This window comes from Rattus norvegicus, chromosome 15 (assembly GCF_021556685.1).
Source record: "Rattus norvegicus strain SHRSP/BbbUtx chromosome 15, alternate assembly SHRSP_T2T, whole genome shotgun sequence".
In the NCBI taxonomy this organism is placed as follows: Eukaryota; Metazoa; Chordata; class Mammalia; order Rodentia; family Muridae; genus Rattus; species Rattus norvegicus.
This window is the reverse complement of record NC_141548.1, coordinates 37,289,688-37,314,180: the sequence shown is the minus strand read 5'-3', so window position 1 is coordinate 37,314,180 and position 24,493 is coordinate 37,289,688. Positions and strand designations below refer to the sequence as shown.

The 24,493-nt window shown below is 42.6% G+C and overlaps 1 protein-coding gene across 8 annotated transcripts in view; it reads right to left on the bottom strand.

The window, feature by feature from the left end:
- The window catches only part of Cab39l (calcium binding protein 39-like), a 103,716-nt gene that overhangs the window by 1,893 nt on the left and 77,330 nt on the right, over positions 1-24,493 (bottom strand). For all 8 annotated transcript variants that reach the window (XM_087585260.1, XM_087585259.1, XM_087585258.1 and 5 more), the window contains 3 exon segments: positions 19,615-19,674; positions 17,543-17,608; positions 8,166-8,309 (listed from right to left, as the gene is read on the bottom strand). In XM_087585260.1, the coding sequence (XP_087441386.1) occupies positions 8,166-8,309; positions 17,543-17,608; positions 19,615-19,674 (270 nt within the window).

Here is a 24,493-nt window from a genome sequence, read left to right as displayed (position 1 = left end):
ACAGAGGTGAACGTCTGAGCCATGCATTTCTGAATGATTCACAAACAAATGACAGGGATATGATATGCTAATCCTTGCTGTGTCTGTTTTCTCCATAGCCAGTCTTCCTTGGGGAGTCTGATCCCTCAGCAGGGCCTAATCAGCACAGCCTCCCCTGAGAAGGCCACAGAGGAACAGTCTTTAGCACTGCTACCCACAGTAACTCCACCTCAGAAGGCCAGGGGCCCACATAGGCCAGAAAGAGGGTCCCTAGACTCCCACCCAGCAGGCCTATAATCGTAAGGTGATGAGTCTTGGCCTCCCAGCTACACTGTACCTCAAGTCACAGACTCCTTCACAGTCACTGGAACAAGGAAAGCACAGGGTGATTAGTAAAGAGCCTTAGAGGAGTACAAAGGAAATACAAGAAACAGCACTCAGGCGACAAACTGAGGCTGTAACTCACATTCAGAGAAAAGAGCTCCAATCAGAAGCTAACCTCACACATTAAGGAACTAGGGACAGCAGCAAGTCAACACAATGAGCAGAAGGAGCAGAGACAGAGGAGTTTCCATGGAGAATAACTACAGCCAGAAACTAGCTCCTGAGAGGAAGTACCTTGATGAGCTCTGGCTAGACTATCAGATTTGGATTATGAAAAGCTAACCTTAAAGTGGAGCGCTGCTAACAGCTGAGTAGGGCTGCGATCCAACAAGGTACTAGTTCTCCATCTCCACGCTGCAGAGGCAGCTGCACCCATAGCAGTGAGGGGAAGCAAGGCTGGCTCTCAGCTCTGTCTCCTTTTCACGGGGCTCTGACTCCAGCCCATGGAAAGACACTTGCTTATATTCAGGATGGGCCTTCCCACCTCAGCTATAACCTAATCCAGGCAGTCCCTCACTGACATGTCAAAACCTTGTCTCTTCAATTATTTAGGTCTTGTCAAGCAGACAGTCAATATTAACCACCACATACAACTAAGAAAAATGGTCAAATTCCTCAAATCAGTAAACAAAACCCACAATAAAGAGAAGCCCAGGCCAGGTGACTTTTGCTGGTAAATTTTTACCTAAGGTTAAAGAAAAATGAACACTAGTGTTTTTCAATTTCTTCAAAGAAGAATTGTTCCTAGCCCATTCCGAGGCCAGCAATACCTTGACACCAAAGCCAGATTAAACAATGAGAGCGCTCTCAAAGCGTGCTATCCCTTATGAATGAAAGGCCAACTCCTTAAGAAAACATTAGCAAAGTAAGCCTCACTACATAATAACAGGGTTATATACAATGACCAGCTGGGACTTAATTCCACATAAGAAAATCAGCAAAATGCCAGCTGTACTGTTTTCTCCACAGAGATGTACTTACATCCTAACCCTGGGCACCCAAGGGTGTCATTTTCTACGGAAGCATGGACTTTACAGACACAACAGGCTAAGATGAAGTCGTATTAGGTTAGAAGGCCCCCATCTAAGGCAGGTAACATGGAGCCTCACATATGGAGGTGTGCAGGCATTCAGAGAGGAGTGCCACATGCAGTCAGGTAATGGAGTAATGTGTCTACAAGGAAAGACTGCTGGTGATCAATCACCAAAAGCTAAGAGACAGGACCGAAAGAACGAACTCTACTGACACCTTATCCTTGGCCTTCTGGTGTGATGCATTGGGAGAGAATACACTTTTGTTCTTTCTAGCCCTCTGTGGTACTCTGCTATAGCCCTAGGAAGCTAATGTCACAGCGAGTGAACGCAGGAAAGCCATGTGGTCATCTCAATAATTTTACAATTTGACAAGATTCAATTCCTAAATAAAAAGTATCCATGAGACAACTGCAACAAAGCTGGGTCCTCACTTTACACCCTCTACAAAAAACATTAAAAATGAACCAAAGGCCAAAATAGAAGAGCACAAAGACATCTGGAGAAAAGTACAAAGGATAATTCATAACCTTGCCTAAAGGGCCAGGAACAGAAGCAGTGAGATGTGCTTCACTAATTGTTAATGCTTCTCTATAAGACAGTGTTAGGAGGGTGGGAGCCATTATCTGTAAATCATGGATCTGACTGACTTCAGATCTAGACTATATAAAGACCTATAACAAGCCCAATCCATCTAGGATGCAAAGGATTTGAGTAGCACTTTCTTCAAAAGGAACGAAAGTGACCACACACACACACACACACACACACACACACACACACACACACACACACACACCCATACCCACACCCACACATACACACCCTTTAGGGCAATGCAGATCACAAAATGTAAAACAAAAAATAAGTGTGCTATGGAAAAGACTGGCATCTCCTTGGTAGGCAAAGCAGTGAGTGACAAAAAAATCCTGCCCAAATAGAGGGAAAAGGTTTGTTCAAAAAAACCACAGCTGTGTTCCAGTGTCCACAGCAGGAGCAGTGCCAGCCTCAAGTGCTAACAGCCCATGTACCACTAACTGATGAGTGGATGTCCATCATCATTCTGAGGCTGCCACGGCCATTACAAGGAGCAGTGTGCTGACCTGGCTACACCAAGGATTTGACTGCATTTATACAAACAGGCAGATCCCTAGAGTGAAAAGCAGATGGTACCTGTGAGGTGCTCATGGGAAGGGAATGGAGAGAAATGGCTTAGGGCAGAGGGTTTTCTTCTGGGGTGCAGTGATGTGTTGACATAACTCCTGGGTGACAATACTCAATAGGGAGCTCTGTTGTTAAAATAGTCAACATGTGAAGTTTTACAGACAAGGCTTTTGTTAGAATAAACTAAAATTTTTACTTACAAAAATGGTATTCTAGATTTGTTTACACTGTTACACAAACACCTGCTGCTCACAGAGTGCCTGTGAGTATGGTAGGAATCGCCACGTTCAGGCCTTTTCTGGTTGGTGTTTGTTTATAAGAGTGCTGCTAAAGTTCTAATTACAAATTGCCTGGCATTTCGTGGTAAGTACATAAATAACTCAGAACTCCATAAAAATAAAAAAAAGACTAGGTACATTAGGCAAACCACGCTCCTTTCAGAAGCCTAGTAGAGTTCTCAGGCAGGCGTGCTGGATGGACTCCAAAGCCCACACCCTGTACTAAAACCTAGCAAAAATGTTGAGGTTGTTTGCAAGCTTTAAGGTTTTCCCTTAGTTTTTTTTTGTGCATGGCTCTGAGCCCTCTCTTCAGGAGACAGTTGATCATTAGACGTTCGTACTGACCCTGACTGCCTGAGGACTTACTGGCTAGCTGAGAGGAGGCTTCATGGTGGATGCTCACTGCTGACTGATGTGTTCAGAACATGCTACTTTCAAAGTATCTCTAAACAGAGGTAAACGCATGAAAATAGCCCATGGCTTTTTGAACTGCTGTCTTAATGCTTGTATCTCTCAGTTTACATAACAGGTCTCAGAAATATATAGAGTTTCAAGCACAGAGAGAAAGTCAGTAGCTACATTCAAATATTTTTAATTCAGGAAACAAAATGTTTTGTTTTCCGTTTTAAATCTGAATGCTTTTTATAAATGAAAATTAAATCTTGCATATATCTTTTTTTAAAATTTTCTTTTCTTTCTTTCTTTCTTTTTTTTTTTTTTATTAACTTGAGTATTTCTTATATACATTTCGAGTGTTATTCCCTTTCCTGGTTTCCGGGCAAACATCCCCCTCCCCCCTCCCCTTCCCTATGGGTGTTCCCCTCCCCATCCTCCCCCCATTGTCCCCCTCCCCCCAACAGTCTAGTTCACTGGGGGTTCAGTCTTAGCAGGACCCAGGGCTTCCCTTTCCACTGGTGCTCTTACTAGGATATTCATTGCTACCTATGGGGTCAGAGTCCAGGGTCAGTCCATCTTGCATATATCTTAACCGACTTTATTAAAATTCTTTTTACCAGCAAGGATTTGAACTGGTGAGGCACTCAGTGCTTGTTCCAGCGTTGTTGTCTGCTAGAATACTTTGCCCGTGTGACATGGAGTTGCCCATGTACAAGTCCATTTCATACTATTCTTACACTCACACCACACCCACACACCCCACGACCACCAACTGGCAGTCTCAGAGACATCAGTTTGCTTCTGTTCAAGAATGACTGGCCAAGTTCTACAGGGGAGCTGCCATGCCATGGCTGACAAGGCTCTTTGAACACCAATGCAGATAGTGAGGGTGGTAGAGGCCAGCAAGCAGGCTGGAAGTTGAGGTTCCCAGAGACACTTGGAACACTGCTCTGACTTTTCTGACATGTGATATAGGTGAGAAAGCTGGGAAATGGTGAAAAAGCACTTACATTTAGCTCTTGTGAGGGCGGGGCACTTGTGAGGCCTTGGGCTCCATTCCAGCACCACAATAAATAGGAAATCAAATCAGTCTTCTAAACTCCCCCACTCAGACATATAATGCTCATGCAGCCTTCCACTTAAACATTGGTCTGTCTCAGTCTCTGTCTCTGTCTGGTACCAGGGGTTGAGTCACCTAGGGCCTCACACATTATTACAGTTAAGCACTCTACCACTGTGTTATAGCTCAGTCCTCTTGCTTTTCAGGACTACCCTGAAACCAGCAACCCTCCTGGCCAGCTTCTGGAGGAGCTAATACTACAGGCCATCATAGACCTTCACACAGATTCTTTGTATATTAAGAGCTGGTCTCCACTTGAGCCTCAGTTAGGGCAGACTCTGGGTACTGGCTATCTAGTTATACATGCTATCTCCTCTCATCACTGCAGGTCTGAGGGGAAGACTGCTTGCTGTGCTCTCCAGGTAAGCCTTGGAGTTCAGGAGCCCAGCTGGCTACAGGGTGGTGTTGCCCGTGCTGTGTCGCATGCAGGCATATCATGCTGTGGTTTAAACTGTTTGCTCTTACTCATAGGCAAGAGCAAGGAGAGGGACAGCTATGCTCAAAACATTCCTCAAAACTGTAAAACAGTTTCAAAAGGAAATAGCAGTTCAAAGCAAAGGACCAGAAATACCTCTGATCTCTCTTCTCAAGTTTTTTTTTTTTTTAAAAGGATTCTTCATATTGTCCTTGGATGTGTCTTGTATACCATTCAGGTTTTAAAGTTTTAGAGTCAGTCACACTGAGATATGATTCACATATTAGTCCACCTGGCTGGCTGGCTGATATATATTCATATTCTAATGATTTCTAGTATGCTTACAAAATTGTGTCATCATAGTCAACTCTAAGACAGTTCTGTCACCCCAAAGAAGCCCTACACTCATCAGCAGTCCCACTTACTCTGCTTCCCACCATGAACCTCCTGCAGACATTTCATACTGACGGCATCATGTAACTCAGCAGTGTTCTCTTGGCTTATCCCTGCTGTGGAACGCACTAGTTCCTCACATTCTCACTGTCAAATGACTAGGAGTTTTGAGAAGAAGATGCAGTTCCTGCATGTATCCATTCGGCACTCATGCGCACAGTAATTACTCATTAATATTATCAAGCTCCTTAAGTTACCACCAATATCACACAGTGGTTTCCCTAAATACCTGCCGTCACACTAAAGCCCACAAGTAGGAGGTGAGGTTCACTGGTAGAGTGCATGCTAATTTGTCCTTGACTCTCCCACAGAAATGGCTTCCTTAGTCACAAAACAGGGTTCTCCAACTGTCTAACTTTCAGGAGGGTGAGGGGCATGGCGTCCTGCCGGGGAAAGAGCTAACACAGAGGGTGAATGCCAGCACCGCCCTCGCCTAGGTGCTCTGACACATCCTGGAGGTTTCACACAATTGCTCTGACTTTCACCCAGGATTTCCCATGTGGCCGCTGTACTTTCCAGGGCCACTGACTGCCTGAAATGGAGTCTCACAGGAGTCCTGGATTCAGGTAGGTGACGGAAGTGGCATTACTAGCCTGAAAGGCGTTTCCAGGAGTGTGCCCCATGGGTTTTCCATCTTTACAGAGGCTGCTTTGAGGGGTGAGTAGCTATTCATACAGAAATAAATACGTTTAGGACTCTAGCTTTTCTAAATGGCAAAATATTATTTTTGGGAAATAAACAATCAAGTGCCAAGGTGCAGGGTAGGCCCAATCGACACACACACAAGTAAACAAGTGGTTAGCTATTTTTAAATGTTCCTACTCTGTCCAATGATTAGGGGAACTAAATTCGGATTGTCTGCGGATGGAGCAGGCTATTTCTAGCTTGCCATGAACTAAATCTTTTTATAGTCATATGCTTCTGAACAAGATTAGATGACACTAGATTTCACTTCATATGACAGGGTACACATTTTTGGGCACAGAGTGGCATGGTGCACAGTTTTCTGAACTGCCACTCCTCAGGAGGGTCTGAGGCAGGTAGGTCTGCCAGTCTCTGAGGCTTACTGTTTCCTGGAACTACACTCACACTTTCTGTTTGATTCTGTTGACTTACTTTTTATGTGACAGTTCTAACACAAAGAAGAATGTGGGCAATACTATGCCACATGTCATCACAGATGCGCAAGCTGCACAAGGCCAGCAGCCTGGCTTGCTTTGACCCTGAGTACAGCCATGACACCTCCCCTTCGTACCACTCTCTCTCCTGAGGTGATCACTCTCCTGTACTTGTGTCTGTCTCTTTATCACAGGCTCTAAGACTGTAACTACAAAGCATGAATCCAGACAGAGACAAATTTCAAATTTAAAAAAAAAAATTAGATGTTCTTAACATTTGCTGACTTTATTCACTGTGTCTGGATGTGGCCAGATCTCAGGCTTATATCCAGTACAGTAGACATCTCTACCCAGCTCTTCAAAATGGCTACAGGTGACCTATGTCTTCTTTACCAAGCACACTTTTGAATCAGCTTATCAAGTTGCAGAAAAAAAATTCTGTTCGGATTTCAAGTGGAATGAACGAAACTTGTACAGTTAATATTTTAAATATCCTAGTGCCTTTTTGGGTAATAAATATCTGGTAACAGAAAGACTGAGTTTTTAACTTGTCAAAGCAACTCTTGCCTTATAAACTCCTATGTTATCCACTAGTAGACAAGGAATTCTGCCCGTGAATATACATTTTAAGACCAAACATTCCTGGAGTTTACTGAGCTCTTATTCTAGACATCAATTATAAGAGAACAACCAAAAGCTGGCCAAAGTGAGATGCATAGCAGGAACTGCAACATACGTCACAGTAAGAAATGGAATTAGTTGTCCAAAGCTCAGGGCCATTCATACTAGAATAAAATGCCCAATGATGAAGTAGGATGCCTATAAGACTACTGTTCTGAAATTACACATAAAACAGTACAATGTGACAAAAGCTAGGATTTAAATTGTTAGTGTAATATGAATAAAGCCAGGGGATAATCCCAAAGATATATCCACAGTAGTTTTGAGTATGGGATGACAATGAGCTTTTACCCTATACATTCACATATTATCTGAAGTTTCTGGGAATAACACAGAAATAACTGTTACTCAGAAGAAAGACCCCATTTAAAAAGCAGCGACAAGTGAGCCGGGCGCTGGCTGCATCCTCAGGACTTCATTTGGGTTCCAAGAGGAGACAGTGGGAAGCAGAAGCCAGCATTTCCATTCTAGCTTCCGCTCAGTCTCTGCTCTAGCTATGTCTTTAGTATGTGTGAGTATGTGTGCCTGGGTATGGGGTGTGCACATGACTGCAGCAGCTGTGGAGACAGAGGCATCAAATCCCTGGAGCCGACTCTGGTGAGCCACCACACATGGGTGCTGGAATCTGACTGGGTGCCCTGCGAGAACAGCAAGTACTCTTAACCACCGAGCCGCACGAAGCCTTCATGAAGAGAAGAGGAAGAACTGAAGTGCTAAAGTGTGGTGGCAGAGCCTGGATGAGGCTTTGCCTCACTGCGCTTCCCATCCCCTTTGGCTCCAGGGAGTGCTAAAGTGGCCTTTACCAGGCAGGTCAAACTTGGTTCATTTTTCAATTGACTTTTAATTTGAAAATGACTCTATCTTACTGCAAGGTACTGGGTTGCAGGCTCTCTGAAGTTAGGTCGGCTTGATGCAAATGTGAGATTTCTCTAAATTTATAAATTTATACGTAAAGGTCAGAGGCAAACTTTCCCAGCTGTAGCTAGCACTCAAAGTATGGTTTTCTGTAACAGATGAGTGGAAGAGTAAGTTTGCAAAACAAAGAGATTGTTTAATCTTCTCTCAAGGAAAGGAAAGCAAAAAGCAGAGGCCTTGCCTGCCATTTCAAAGTTAGAGAAAAACCATATCGAGGCATCAGCCCTTTACCTTAAAGACATGGAAGGCTTCGAACTGGATGTTTGGACTTTTGTCCCGAAGCAGGTTCATCATGAGTTTCAGGTTCTCTGGCTTGCTAATATATTTGGTCATAATGGTGAAGTTGTGGCGGTCCAGGATCAGCTCACCCAGCAACTGCAAGAAGACACAAACCCAAAGCCATTATGTGATTCTTCAAATATATCTCACCTAAGCTGAATGGAAACCTAAGGCTGGTGCAGAGCGAAGAGCCGGGAGGTGCTTAAAGAACAGTATGCATCAGGTACAGCAGACCTGCCGTAGGCCGGGCTCCTCAGGAGGTAGAGGCAGGAGGATCATATGAACCCATGAGCTGCAGACCAGTGAGCACAGTGAGACACCATCTCAAACAACAACAACCAACCAGCCAGCCAGGCCTGAACATGGTATTTGTTATTTCTCTAAGCTTTCATGTTTTTGTCAATGTTAATTCTTAAGTCAATCTTCAGCCACTCACTGCTCAACATACTGAGAGACAGCCTGGTCAGAATCATGTCCATCACTCTGCTTCCAGTCATGTACTTCTCCAGGAACAGTTAGGCAGAGCACAGGCACAAAACTCTGCATTCCCTCTCCTGAATGAATGCACTTACTGGTTTACTGGAAGTTTTCGTGTTAAATAAGTCTTATCCTGGACTTGAAAAATTTTTTTTAGCAGATTTATTTGCTTGATTTTATGTGTGTTTTGTCTGAGTGCATGCATAACCACATGGTGTATGTGATTGGTGCCTTCAGAGGTGAGAGGAGGGTGTGCTGATAATCAAACTCAAGTCTACTGATTTTTATTATGAAATCTGATCTAAGGTCAGAAAAATAAACACCCTGTAGGTATTTTTAAAAAATATATTGTGGGGTGTGTGTGTGTGTGTGTGTGTGTGTGTGTGTGTGTGTGTGCGTGCGTGCACGCACATGCAAGCAGAGAACCTAGTGACAACCAATTACCTTCCACAGTGAGTCCCGCGAATTAAGCGTAGGTCATGAGGTTTTGTGGCAGGCACATATACCTGCTGAGCCATCTTTTTTGGCTCAAAACTTTTACAAAAATGTAAACAGGGCTAGGGATACAACTCAGTGTAGAGTAACAGCATATGTGAGACTCTAGATTCAATCTTTAACATGGCATTACAAAATGTACAATCAAAACATTGTACAGTGACATATCAATGGTTCTCAAAAGGCAACATTATTTTGAAGCAACATTAAAATACTCAAAGTGAGACCTGCTGCAGCCGCAGGAGCGTCTAAGCAGTGCACCAGCACACTTCACGCGCAGATGCCCCTCACTTTCCGACTGTTCCTAAAGTTCCCCTGAGCAGCAGGCCGCACTGGTGGTTACAGAAATCCTGGACAGGAAGGAGAGAGCACAGCAAACAGCAGCTATGTCTTTCAGAGCAGAATTCCAGGCATGTGTGTACACGTGTGGGGGAGAGTGTCTGTTAGGAGACAGCCATCTTCTTATGTTGCTTATTTTGTCTATTCAACAGTAAGAACCACATACAAGATGAGAATTAGCCATTTGCTGGTCCTGCTCCTTCACCCTCGTGAGAAACTGTGTAATTAAACTTTATTGGAACCTCCCTGTCCCAGTAAAGCTCCCAGGGCTCTCCTGGAAGTTGCCTTTGTTCCTGGCTTCCCCCTCCCACAGCCTGTCTGTGGCCACCTGTCACTGTCCTCTTCCTTCAGCACCACACACGTTTGGGGAAGTCTGCAGGTTCTCTTCGTTCAAACCAGCAGAGCTTTGTCAGTGGGGACAATTTTTGACACTGATGTCTCTGGAATGTCTAGTCAGCATGGACCCACAATTCTTGTCTGTTGCACAGACTCACCTGGATGTTGTTGGCTGACTAACAACATCTTTAGAAACATTTTTTTTTCTTTGTTGATAACATAGAGACCTGTCAGCTCCTGAAGTTTCCTCAGTTCATTTTCCCTTGTTTCTTTTCATAATAAAATACTTTTCAAGGTTTGCCATTTTCTGGTTTTCAATGACTCTTAAACATCTAGCTTCTCATCCTTACTACCAGTTTCCTTATTCAAACGCTCCCACTCTATCTGGATAATTCCAAAACCACAATGATTTCCATCAGTCTATTAGTCAGCAGCCAAAATGATATTCCTGAAAGTCATCTGTATTTACTATTAATTCTATTTATATAGCAAATAAACAAATGCCTCGTTTTCAAGGGTTCAATGGGAAACAACTCACTAGGATGGCATTGTGGGTCATGCACAGAGAATCACTTTTGCATCCTCACTGCCTCACGCAGTCTTCCATGTCTGCTGAGACTCTGCTTGCTCTCTCCTCTTGAATTTTGAGAAATACCTTCATTACTGTCTGTCTGAATTGCCACCTCTCATGTCTAGTTCTGAACCATGTTGATCCTCTTGGTCTCCTAGCACTGCCTCTTGGCTTCTGCTTGTTTCTGATAAACAGAGTTTCCATGAATCTGTTGATGGATAACCCACAGAAGGCATGGTGTCTCTGTCTGTGCCCTTCCAAGCCAACCACGCAGTGGATATTGCTGGGGCTAGCCTAGCAAGTAGGACCTCTCTCTTCTCAAAATGCAGAAAAGATATTTTATTACAGCAGGAGTTGTAAAACTATGGGAAACCTATGAAAACATGACTCTTGAAGGCTTAAAGCCTACCCCCAGGAACACAGCTAAGTACTGAAGTAGCCTGGCTGAGACTCTCTGGGTGAAGACTTGCCCTGTGGGAGAATTAGAGCACCACCCCCTGCACTTCCTGGTTCACCTGAAACTCACCTGGTAACCCAGGGAGATGTTTGTCTCCCGAGATTGTCTTTATCTAGATATTCAAATTTCATTTATCTCTCCAAGAGGATTGGAAAAGTTCTCATTACAGGGGCAAAAGGAGTGTTGCTTTCCTGAACCTTTAGCTCAAAGGGCTTCTCACCCTTCAAGATAAGGAAAGTACTCCTGACTGTAGAGCTCTAAAAATATTTACCTGTCTACCCAGCAAACACACAATATAAACACAAGTAACAAAGGAAACTTAATGTTTTGAAACATCCTAACAGTGGCTTTACTTAATGTCCTCTGTCCCATTCCAGGGGTCTACTTGCCTTTTTTTTTACTATAGTGGTTCTGGAGAATAACTTGGAATCTGGTATGGTGATTCCCCTGGCTTTGTTCTTTTTCCTCAGGGTTGCTCTGGCTATCTGGGATCTTTGGTATTTTTATATAGAGTGTAGGCTTGTTATTTTTCTATTCTGCACAGAATGAAGAAAAGGTAGTATACATACACAATGGATTTTTTTTTTTTTGAGACAGGACTTCATGTAGCCCTGGTTGGCTTAGAACTCACTACGTGTTTAGGATGACCCTGGAGTTTTGATCTTCTACCTCCCTAGTGCTAGGTTCTCAGGCATGTGTCATCACACCTGGATTGTGCAGCTCTGGTGACTGAATGCAGAGTCTGTCTGCACTAGTCAAGGACTTAGCAACTTAACTATAAATCTCAGCCTACAGTAGGGTTTCATTTAGTCATAAAGAAGAATAAAGTATGTTATTTGCTGGAAAATGGATACCACTGGAGATCTCCATATAAAGCAAACGAGATCCGAAAGGCAAAAACCACCTGTTTTCTCTCATTTATACTTACAGGTAAAAATCACTTGTATGCCCATATGCCATGGAGATGAAAGTGAGAACTGGAGAAATAAGGAGACTAGAGGGCACAGTATATGATATACTGGGATGCAAATCTTTGTGAAGCTCGTGCTACATACAGCAAATATACTGCAGTAAATTTTTACATAAAAATTTATAATCACACTGATTCTTCAATGGATTTGTTACCATTACATTTATGAGCTCAATTTAGATTAAATCATTCCAATTTCATCTCTGTTCACACAAACTTACAACTATAGCCGGATGTGGTGGTGCATACTTAAAAATGCCAGATGTGGAGACATGAAGCAAGTTCGAGGCAAGCCTAAGCTTCATGAGAAAACCCTGCCTTGAAAAATGAAGGGCTGGGAGCACAGCCGAAGCAGTGGGCATTCGCACAGCCTGTTGAAGATGCTGGGATCCCCAGAAGCCCATACTCCACACAAATACCCAAGAGCTTGGCTCAAATGCTCCAGACCTATTACTACTATCTTCCCTTCCTCAACTACAACCTTAAAGTAAGCATGTTCAGAGAGAGAGAGAGAGAGAGAGAGAGAGAGAGAGAGAGAGAGAGAGAATTAATATATGATAGCAAATAGCAATATGTCCACCCCTAAAGTGTTTTCCTATATGGAATAGCTTAGATTTCTCTAATTAAGTAAGGGCATTACTTTGGAACAACTCCTATATTATTAGTGCCACAGGTAGTAAGTATTTTTCTATTCTTAGCTTTATATTAATCAAGATGTGAAGAGTATGTTTAGCTTTAAGTCTTTTGGCCATTTCCTGTCTATCTATTTTAATTAAGTGACAAAGACAACAGTGAACCACGCACAGTGCAATATGAAGAGTTATAAAGCGGGTTATTACTCTAAGTAAATGGAACAATCTACATTTAATTTAATCAAGCAGCTAGTGTAACTAAGAGGGTTCCCCAAAATGTGTTGTTTTAATGAAACTGATCAGAGCCAAAAACCAAAACCAAAACAAAAAACAAAACAAAAAAAAACCCCAAAATGAAACAAACAAAAAATCCCCAAATCCACCAAGCTTCCTTTTAATTATAATCTTTCTTACTAGTAATTAAATGCCAAGCTTCTGAAAAAGATAAGAAATAATTTCCTAAGCTCCAGCACACAAGGGAAAGGAATTTCTCTCTTAATTACTTTTTCTTGGCACCAGGAGTCTAAGTATCCTAAGACCAAGAAAGTCTAGGAAACTCTAGAACACGATTGGAAAAGGCATCAGGTAGCAAGTGCCTTGGCATCAGAAAATGGCTGAACACATCAGCCAGTTTATACTGATGAAGCTGTGCAGTCTAACTTCCCATTTCCTACAATTATGGGACATCACTGGCAAAACCTTACAGGGTACGTATTAGCAATTTCGGTCATTAGGACAGATCTAAGGAAACACCAAGCTTGTATCAGCAGAGTTCCCCAGAGTAACTCTTCTTTCCGAGAAGGGAGCAGGCCATGTAGAATAAGCCTGATGCTGACATGTGAACCAGTCTCACGATTTCAGCAGCACCATTTCAGCAGCATCTCTCTCTGCCTTATAACCCAGCATTTAAAAGCCAGCTCCCCCTGAAGCACACTTTCACAGTTCTGATCTGTGACACACACTTTAGTCTGTTTCTCTGCCCTCTACGCTCTCCTTTACACACTCAGACTAGAAAGGAGTTTAAACAGCTCTCAGGAGATTAATGCAGAACAGCAAACAAGCCCCAAGGGAACAGAAGCATCTGTAAATAAGCAGGGAGGGAGGGGAAGCAGTAGGTGCTTTGGATGATCTAGGTACAAAGGTCTGCTCCAGGCCCCAAGTGGAGAAGCTCTGAGCAGGAGAAGGGCACGGGGACAAAAAGGACAGAGAACTTCTTGTCCACGTACGCTATCCAGCACTCAAGTGCTGGGGATAGGTTCCCACTCGGACACAGATGTGCCCTGCTGGCATCAGTTTCATTAGCCCACCAGTCCCAGACTCACTTAATGGATGTGGATCCCTGACAGAGACTGAACTCGGGGAGGGTGAATTGCAGGGTTAGTGACTAGCAATACTCACTTGAAGAACTTAGTTTGGTTCTCTGAACAAATACCTACAGTTCATGGTTCTGGGTAGGAAGGTGGCACAGCGACTGAGGCCCTTAGGTTCCATCCCCAGTACTACAAAAATAAACAAAAAAGCCAGTTGTGCTTACCACAGTAAGGCTCTCGTAGAACCATATTAAAACATGAAGAGGGAAGGAGGACAAGGTTGGGCAAAGCCAGCTAGAGAAGAGACAATGGAGATATGGGTGGGAAGAAGACTATGTTAGTCAGAAAGAAAGGGCATTATAGGCCCGAAGGGACAGGAGACTAGCTTTCTGACAGGCCTGAGGTCTCAGTGTCAGGAAAACTTTGGTTCAAGGTCTTGTCACTGATGAAAATGAATCAATTCTAAAGACCACATCCTTCATCTTTTCTCTTTCAATTTGGTTCAGTCACACAGGAATTCTACTTACCCAGTGTATCAGACTTACACTGAGAAGGACTTTGGAAATACACAAGCCATTTCTCATATGCTGGCCCTTAGAGCATTTTCATCTCTTTACTATTCCAATGGCCACCTCTCTCCAAAGCCTTTCTCCTGTAATACTGATAGGCATCTCTGGCCGTCCTTCTGCTTATCAGGTAGGCCTAAACTAAATTTTCTCTGTGACAACTCTGTGTGTGAGATATATTCCTGTTACTTCTATTCCCTACTCTCATCTCCCTCTCGTCCTGTTAAGCTCCACAAATCCTTTTCCACATTCAGGCCTTATACTCAGTTTAAGCAGAGCCACCTGTGTGATCATGGGTTTGGAGCTACCAGTGAAGCTTGGTGGGATCATCACTGGGTGTATAACTCAGGGCAAAGGCTCATCGTCTCAGACTCTCCAGCACATCTCTGGACAGAGGGCAATGCCATTTTGAGGTCACTGCTCTGCCTGGAGTTCAGTTCCCTGTATCACTGGCCTCAATATGAGGAGCTCTGGCACAGCACAAAATTTCTCTGAATGGGTCACCTCAATAAAAAGTGCTGATTGACTGGCTGAAAACTGACCTGCCAAGTAAATCAGAGCTTGGGCCAGTGATAGCATAACTATAGGGACATAGCATGACCAAGGCAAAACCTCAGTGAAAGAAATGTAAAGATATGGACAGAACAAACTTACGTTCATTACCTTAATTAAAAATTGCATGTTATATTAAGAACATGCGCACTGCTTCACGAATGTCAAGGTCCTGACATCACGAGTGAGCGTCTCAGCAGCTGGAAAGTATACAAACGGCATGGCTAGCGCGGGATTACTAGCTGACAAAAAGTGCTGGGAAAATCCAACAGTGATCGGAAAGACAGAGGTGCAGCCCTAGCCATGCCACATCATCTGCACAGACCCACCTGCTCTTGACAACTGGCTATTTCTGAGCAACTTTTTCTAGGGAGGGCAGGTACTTAGGGCCCAGAGCTGTACTGTGCTGGGCTCCTGAGCTTTCCACTAGCATTTCATAAGGATATGGCTTCGGCCTCTAGGTCTTAACACACATATACCTTATTCGGACTCATTTTTACATTTTCACACTTAGCTCTCTACTCAAAAGCTCACTGCTAGAAAGGCCTTGCTGCCTTTCCAGCTGCTCTGGTGCAAATCTAGCACCTCAGACGTGCGTTTCCTTCCATCACACAAAACCTTTCCTAGTAGAACTGTGACTCTTTTAACTAAGGCTTTCTTTCTTAGTGGGAACATTCCAGAGTCTACTAGAACATGGCCCTTCAGTCTGCTAATCTTCTCTTTTAGTACTTAGAGCATCTGAAAGCCATACAAGATCACCTGCTCTCTAAACCAAAGCCCAGGGTCACAGTGCTGGCTTGTAGCCACTGCATGTCTACAAGAGAAGCATGTTAATATTTGCTGACTGAGTGAACATTCTCCCTCCCACTGCTTTCCCCAACACCACACAGCATTTGTGATAATTAAGAACCAGCACTCTTTTGTGAGTGTGTGCACACCTGTGTGCGTGCCTCTGTGTGTGTGTGTGCGTGTGTGTGCATGAGTGTGTGTTATGTGGACCATGGAACCTATGCAGAGTCTAGAAGACAACCTTGGGTCTTGGTGCTAGCCTTCTACTTTGAGACACGGCCTCTCTTATTATAAGCTGCTGCGAATATAAGTCCCATAGCATTCAACTCTGTAACTTCCATATTATAATAAACAGTTGTTTTTCCAGTCAAAATTTTAAATAGTTTATCATTTACTGAACTTACAACCTTCAGGGGAACTTAAATGTTTATTTTGTACCTTATTGTGTCACTTTAAGTCCTAGCTGGCCCATGAGCTTCTTGTGATTCTCCTAGCTCTGCCTCCTAACCCCCTACCTCTGCAGGGGCATGCTAGGATTGCAGAGACAATTACCATTGCATTCTGATTTTAAATTAACTTATTTTTATCTTAGTTTTGTGTGTATGGATCTCTTGTCTATACCACTTATACTTCTAGTGCCTTCAGAGGCCGGAAGAGGTCATCAGATCCCCTGGGACTGGAGTTACAGGTGGTTGTGAGCTGTTATGTGGGTGCTTGGACTTGAACATGGATCCTCTGGAGGAGAAACAAGTGCTCTTGACCTCTGAGCCACTTTCCAGCCTATGCATCCTCCTTGCATATGGCTTCTGGGTGAGTAGTTCACACTCAGAGCCAGCTCCTCATCACTACCCACCCCTACTTTGCTTTCTTTCCCAGCCAATTCCACCTTGTTCTTACTCCTTTCCAGATTCTGTTCCAGTGAAGCACGCCATTATTTTTTTCTTTTAGGTTGTATTTATGGCAGGTTTTTTCACATAAGCATTTCAGTCCCCCTTATCAAACTCAGGGCCTTGTACACTCCTGTCAAGTGTCCAACTACTGAGCTATACCCTAGCTTAGTTGACATTTAAAATACCCACTCTTAGGGAATAACTATTTCTTCTGTTTCTTTGTTAGGAGTGTAACTTGAGCATTTGAAGTTTAATAGCAAAGCTGTGGATACACGCTGGTTGTCCACAGTGGTTGGGGAATGGGACCTGGCAATGAATTGTATTTCAGAAAACTATGTTATACTGCTGGGAGAGAAATGCTTCCCTTAACATAGAAGCTCCAGAACATTTAAATGCTATAAACACGGTTTTATAACAGTTGTTATTCACATTCAAAAACACTAGGTTTATCATTTCCCAAACGTAAAACACCAAGGGGGATTTACACATTTGTGTTTTGTGGGTTGTACTTTGGAGCTGTTACTTCTTCCGTCTTCACAGAGTTGCAGGAGAGGAACTGGACTGGTTTATTCTGTCGCTTTGACAGTAAGGCACACTGAGGCGATTCCTAGGATTCCCCTGAGCCTTCCTGACATTCACTCCTATCCCAATCACCCGACCAGCTTCTTGTCACCTCTGAGGATGTTCCCAGGGGAGGGCCCTGCGTTTTGCTGAGTCAGCTTCGGTTTGGCCTTCTTCCTACTGAAATGCCCCACTCTCACTTCAGCACACACTCGCTACTTATGCTGTTTTGCCACAAAGCTCCATCAGAGCATAAAACACACCCCTAAAGTCACTTCTCAAATCAAAGGACATTTTCAGTTTTCTGTATTTACTTGTTTAGAGTAGATACTGTTTGTTAACAAGATGTCAGTTTATAAGAACTTAAAAACAATCTAGTATTACCTTTAAAGATTGTCTCTTTGTCACATAGTTCTCAGATTGCAGCAGCTTCTCATAGTCTTCAAAAATCTAAGAAAAAGACAGTAAGTCTGAGAGTGGCAGTGTGTCCTTTGCAGCAAGAGTGTGCTCACTCCTTCAGACCCACCGCGTCGCCACTGCTCAACCGGAATGTCTCGGATTCTCACGACTGTGCTGGACATAGAGGGGACCAGGCTAGGGAGGTGAAGGGATAAATGATACAGCTTCTCAATTAGTTTTACAGATTAGAAATTGCATTAAAAGATGGAAAAACTTTGAATCCTCCCAATAAATCATTCTGATAAAACATCTATTAAAACTTCATGAAATTTCTTTCTGTAGTTGTTGGCTGTGGGAGAAGACTAAATTATAGTTAGGACTGTCAAGTCTATAATGTCAGCAGGTGAGGCGTGGGTGGTCACTGTCACACAAGGACCATGTCACCTACTGGCCAGTCCATCCTTTCTCACAAGAAGCCAGCACTATGGGCATGGATCTTCCTGCATCTCAAGACAGTCATCAGTCATGTCCCCTTGGGAGCAGAGAGCATCACTTGGGGAAGCTTGGTACTAACTCCTCACCATTTGTGGACACATTATTCAGAGAACACTGCAGCTCAAAAAGCAAATAGCCAGAAGCAAAAATAGTCAAGGATAGAGAAGGACTGGATATCCTTAGAGTGCTGAGTGACAGGCTTCTGTGCACACCCACTAAAACTTTTGATTTAGAATTGAGAAGTACAATTACGCAGACTGTATTAAAGTCACAATACTATTCTCCTTCACATGTTATTCTATTCATGAGCACAGGGACAAGGTTACAGCTCAGATATGGAAGCTATTCCTAAAAGCTTGTATATAGAAAACATGGTCACCAGCTTGCAGTGCTACTGAGAAGCGATGCATAGTAAGAGTGCTAACTTCGTCAATAAGAAGTCTGCAACTTAACCCTTGATGAAGTCATAGTTTAATGGATTTTTAGGAGAGGAGAGATAGGTCACTAAGGGTCATGATTCTCCCCTTCCCTCCATGTGTGTGTGTGTGCAGTGTGCATGTATGCATGTTTACATGTTGATGGTTGACTTCTTTGATTGCTCTACAGTATTTGAGACACGGTATCTTATTGAACCAAGAGTTCACCAATTTAGTTAGTGGCTGGCCTGCTTGTTCCAAAGATCGTCAGTTTCTGTCCCCTCTGACTGGGATTGCTGGGGGCTGCTATGCCCACCTGACTTTTTAAATGGGTTCTGGGAACCAAACCCCAGTGTTACAGCTGCCGAGTCATCTCCCCCAACCCTAGAGGCATGCATGTTTTTGAAGGGTGTCTTCCGTCTCTGGACTCTTCCTCTGACTCCTGGCTGCCATGGAATATCTTTCATTCACCATGTTTTCCAAAATGATGTCTGCTCCACAATAGGTTCAGGAACAGAGCCAATTGACCATGGACTGAAACCATATTCCAAAATAAAGCTTTCCTTCTTCTAAGTTATTCCTCTTAGATATTTTGTCACAGCAACAAAAAGATGATCAACATATGACATTTTATAGATCAACATTTCCATCAGACAAATTATGTTAATTGGGAATCTAAAATACAAATATAGTAGACCCAGGGTCCTCTAGTTCTTTTCCATTGTCCCTTTCAGCTTTCCTTCTAGCCCAACTCCATTTCTTTGTAAACCCCCCACCCCCACCCCCAACTGCAGAATTGCTTTCTACCATAGCCACCACATGTGACCAGGACTTTGGGGAGCAGCAACGAAACAACTGAACACCCCCCGCCCCCCAAAGGAATAGCTATCTACACAAAAAATACTTCCTTCCAAGTGCCAGGTGACAGGCAATTGGAACACAAGCCTCAATCTTGGGCATCTAGAAGGACACAGGCCCTTAGTCTTCAGGTCTTGGAACTACAAACCTTTGAGACTGCCAGCCCAGTCCACAAGCCTTCTGCACTCCCTACCTACATGTGGTTTTCAACTAAAACATAATAAAAGGACCCGAGCCAGTCCTTGGATAACAAGAGGGAGAAAGATATCTTAAAAATGTTTTACTTACAGTATCATAATTTTGTTCTAAGAAGTCTGCTACCAACACTTTATGTCTGGTTAATAAATCCTACAAGAGAGCAAGGAGTGAAGGAAAATTACTATACATAGGGACCTTTATAATTCATTACAAAAAGAATAACATTTACCTCTATAGCTTGATAAATCAATTCACTTGAAACCCATGAAAGTTGGAAAAGAACACTTTCATTTACATCACAAAGTTATTTCCATCCCTACTGTAAGATGTAAAGTATACGTTTGTTTCAGGTTAAAATAATGGCAAAACATTCAATCTCAAACCTGAGTGTTTTAAATAGTAGAAAAATTTAAGTGGTAAACACAACACTTATGAGGTAAGTGTTCATAGAATATTTCTATATTGTGATTATAATAAGAGAACTTTATCCAAGGTCAGTAACTAATTGCTACCCCCCAAACTACCTAGGCTGACCTCCAACTCCTGAGCTCAAGTAGTCTTTCTGCCTTAGCATGAGTATAGGGAACACAGGCACTGTGTTTGGTTCTAACCATTTTTCACGCAAGAATTCTAGATGGCATAAAACCTGACCTCAAAAATTAACATAAGGAATTTCCAAGCATTTTGATGTTTCAGTATTTTCCTAATGTGTGTGTGTGAGTACACGCGCAGGTGCTGTCTGCACAAGTGCACCTGCTTACAGATGGGTGGGAGTCAGAGGGTGATGCTGAGTCCTGCTCTACCTCTTCTTTATTCCTTTGAGACAGGATCTCTCACTCAACCTGGTGGCCAACATGCCACAGAGATCTTCTTGTCCTGGACAGCGCTAGGGTAACAAGTAGGCATCTGGTACACTAAGTTTCTTATGCTCTTAAAATGCTGGACCACTTCCCCAGCCCTTAACCACTTGGATTATTCACCTCTTTTTAGGTTTTCTTCTTAGTTTTGTATGTTTATGGCTGGGAGAGGCATGCGTGTACAGCACTCACGTGGAGATGGGAAGAAGTGGGCTCTGAGGACTCAGATCAGGCTGTGCCGTGCCTGCTGCACATGCTGAGCTATCTTTGCCTCCCCCAACCCCAAGGGGGCTGCTGGATGTGGAAGCACAGGAATTGATCATGTCATCTGAGCGCAATCTGCTTACTTGCCAGTGAATGGGCCATGTGATACACACTAGGAGTTACTAAGCTACATAATGTGTGCTTTGAGAGTTAAAGAGAATCACTCTTATCTTACTACAGATACAATGTACAGAAAACTGCAAGAAAGCAAAGGAACTTCTGGTTGTCTTCAGCTCCCACCTAAGTCATATTCTCATTTCACTTCAATATTTGGAAAAAAAAAGCCCAATTTAATCCCTTTTATATACTTAGAGGCTAAACACCCAACTCAGGTATTGTGAAAAATTCAATTAGAAAAGGATTTTTTAACCTTTCCAGAATAAAGTTTAATACTTTAATACATAGTTAATTAAAGTTTCTCCAATACATAAAGATGAATCAAGCAGTGGAATTGGCAAATTTCAACTGATTCTATTCTGAACTCTTTTTCAGAAGTATGTGTGTGTGTGTGTGTGTGTGTGTGTGTGTGTGTGTGTGTGTGTGTGTTCATGTGTGTATATATGTATGCAGGTGTGTGACCATAGCTGCTTGTGGAGGCCAGAAGAGGACACTGGATCTCCCGGAGCTAGAGTTACAAGCTACTGCACGCTGTAGGAAGATAAGGTTGAAACTGCCTAGAATATGTCCTCTGAGACATCTCTTTAGCCCCCTCTTTCTATTTTAATAACAAGAAAAAGTAAAGTATTTAAAGCATTTTCCACAATTTTTGAGTTAGCATTTTTTAGAGCTGTGAGTACATTTAAGGTATACAGAGGATATTTTGAAGTAGTGTGCAATGGTCTAAAGGTTTTATTCTTTGCATCATTTTCTCCATGGTACTAAGGTTCACCCGCAGACCTTGGGTTAAATGTCCCCAAAAGGCCCTGTGCAGTGCTGCTGTCTGAGACATTGGGAGAGAGAGGCATCTTTTCTTTCTTTCTTTTTTTTTCTGGAAATGAAGTCTCACAATGCTGCTCAGGCTAGTCTTGAAATCCTGGGTTGCAGTGATCCTTGAGGCTGGGACTACAGGGTGCATAGGTAAGAAGCTCAGCTGGAAGCAGTGCCCTCCTTGAAGGGAATACTGGAACCCAGCCTTCCCACTCTGCTTCTCCATCTACATACAAGTGGGCAACATTGACCCACCACACCCTTCCTGCCAGTAGATTCTGTGTAATCACATTTTCTTAAGTGTTTGTATGTATGATGTGTATTCAGTGTGTGCAGGTACAAGTGCTCAAATGGATGTCAGAGAACAACTTTTGGGAGTGGTCTTTTTGTCATCCACCTTTATTTTGAGCAGTGTTCTCTCCTGTTCTAATGGGCCCTCAAGTGTCTGCATGGTTTTCTTCTCTCTGTCTCTCATCTCACTACAGAGGAGCTGTGATCACAAATGCATGTTACCACATTTGGCTTCTTATGTGGGTTGGTTCTGGGGATGAAATTCAGGTTGTCAGGCTTGCAGTGGGCCAGCTCACCAGCTCCTACCTCATTTATTTTTTATCCTGTCTGTCATGGATTCCTTTTCCTGGCTATTGAGAACAATGATGCAATAATTCTTATTCTTCAATACACCGGTTTCATTTTCTTTGGGAATATCCACGAATGGTATTGTTAAGTCCTATGATAATCCTATTTCACATTTCTGAGGTACTGATATACTGTTTTCCACAGCATTGTACTAATTTTAATTCATATAAACAATATGCAACATTTGCTTTGCTTGTGTAGCCAAGGCTAGCTTCAAACTCACTATATAGTTGAGACTGGCTTTGAACTCTTGATCCTCCTGCTTCTATCTCTTGACTGCTAAGATGACAGGTCTATGAAGCTCAGCAAGCTCTTTCCTTTTTCTTGAAGATGAAAGGATGTTTTTGTAGTTTTATAATTTTCAAGTTTAACCACAATGCCACAAGTCTTTAGCTTGATGGGCACTGTGCTAATATATGGAGATGTGTTATTACTGGTCCTAATGGAGCAGGGAATGGAGAATTGACCTGCAACTGGGATTTTCAAGTAGGGAAATGCTCTATGAGGGCTCCATTTCCCAGTCTGGCTGGGGCCTTGTCTAACTAGTTCCTGTGCCAAGACATCCAGGACACAGTAAGCTGTTGTAGAGCATTTGGGGCAATCACTAAGCAGATGCATGGGATCCTCATGTGTAAGTGCCCCTCCCGAGTCTGGTGGATCTTCCTGAGCAGCTTGTGGAATTTTCCATGCTCTGTGAGAATAGAAGTTGGTAGTATATTTATGGTTTGCAGCAGACACTGTGAACTGTGCAAATGTGTGTGTGTGTGTGTGTGTGTGTGTGTGTGTGTGTGTGTGTGTGTGTGTGTGTAGAGGTTCTCTACCTGCTATGCTAGTCAGAGGTGACTATAAGGACTAACTTCCCCAGGGCAGCCAGAGAACACCTGGAAGATCACAGGAGTACTGCTAGAACAGAACCTTCAAATCAAATAGACAAAATAAGTTGAAATTAACAAAAGCAAAACCAGGAAAAAAAGAGAAAAAAGAAAGGAAAATATGCTTCCTTCTCTTGCTGCCCCCCCCACCACCCCTTTCCCTCCACGTGCTCATGGCCGGCCTTTACTTTTTTTTTTTTCTTTTTTCTTTTTTTCAGAGCTGGGGACCGAACCCAGGGCCTTGCGCTTGCTAGGCAAGCACTCTACCACTGAGATAAATCCCCAACCCCCTGGCCTTTACTTTTACTCCTCTCCTTTTCTACTCTTCTTCTCTCATTAAACCTTTCCACGTGGGAAAAAAAAAAGAAAGGAAAATATACTACAATAGGGTGGAATTCCTTTGTAAATATAGGTGGTGAATCATGTGTTTATTTCTCTCATACATCTGTACTTGAAAAAAAATATATATAAACTTACCCTCTTATACACAGAGATCATGCCCTAAAATTGAGGGATTATATCACATATACATGTGCAAAATAAGTTCAACCTTTCTTGTTGTTACTGAACTCCACATGGCTCAGCTCATTAAAGAAGTCAATGAAAACATAAACAGTGGAATGAAAGGAAGAAAACAATTTAAGACTTGAATGTAGAAACAGAATGAATAAAAAATGAGTAAAGGAAAACTGAAAATGAAAAAGTTTGGAATTTGGATAGGAACCTCAGAGGCAAGTCTTACCAACAAAATATAGAGAGAATCTCAGGCACTGGGACAAGATAGAAGAAATGGATACATTATTCAAAGAAAATGTTAAGTCTAAAAATCCAGGTACAAAACATGCAGGAAATGTGGGACACTACGAAAAGACCAAATTTAAGAGTAATAGGAATAGAGAGAGGAAGAAATGTCAAAGGCACAAAAAATACTACCCCCCCAAAAAAACCAGAAGAAAATTTCCCCAAAGTAAAAAAGGAGATATCTATCAAGGTACAAGAAGTACACAGAACACCAAATAGACTGACCCAGAAAAGAAATTCCCTCAGTACATAATGATGAAAACATATATACAGACAAAAAAAAAAGAATATTAAAAGCTTCTAGAAAAAAAAAGAAAACCTGTAACATATAAAAGCAGGTCTACTAGAATAACTTTTCAACTGGTGTTCTAAAAGCCAGATAGACTTTTCTACAAACTCTAAGAGAACACAGATGCCAAGTCAGACTATTATACCCAGCAAAACTTTCAATCACAATAGCTGGAGAAAGACATTCCAAGATAAAAACCAAATTTAAGCAAGATCTATCTACAAATACAGCCCTATGAAGAAGACTGAAGGACAACTTCAATCTGAAGAGACTAACAACATCCAAGAAAACTCAAGGAATAAATAATTTTATACCAGCAA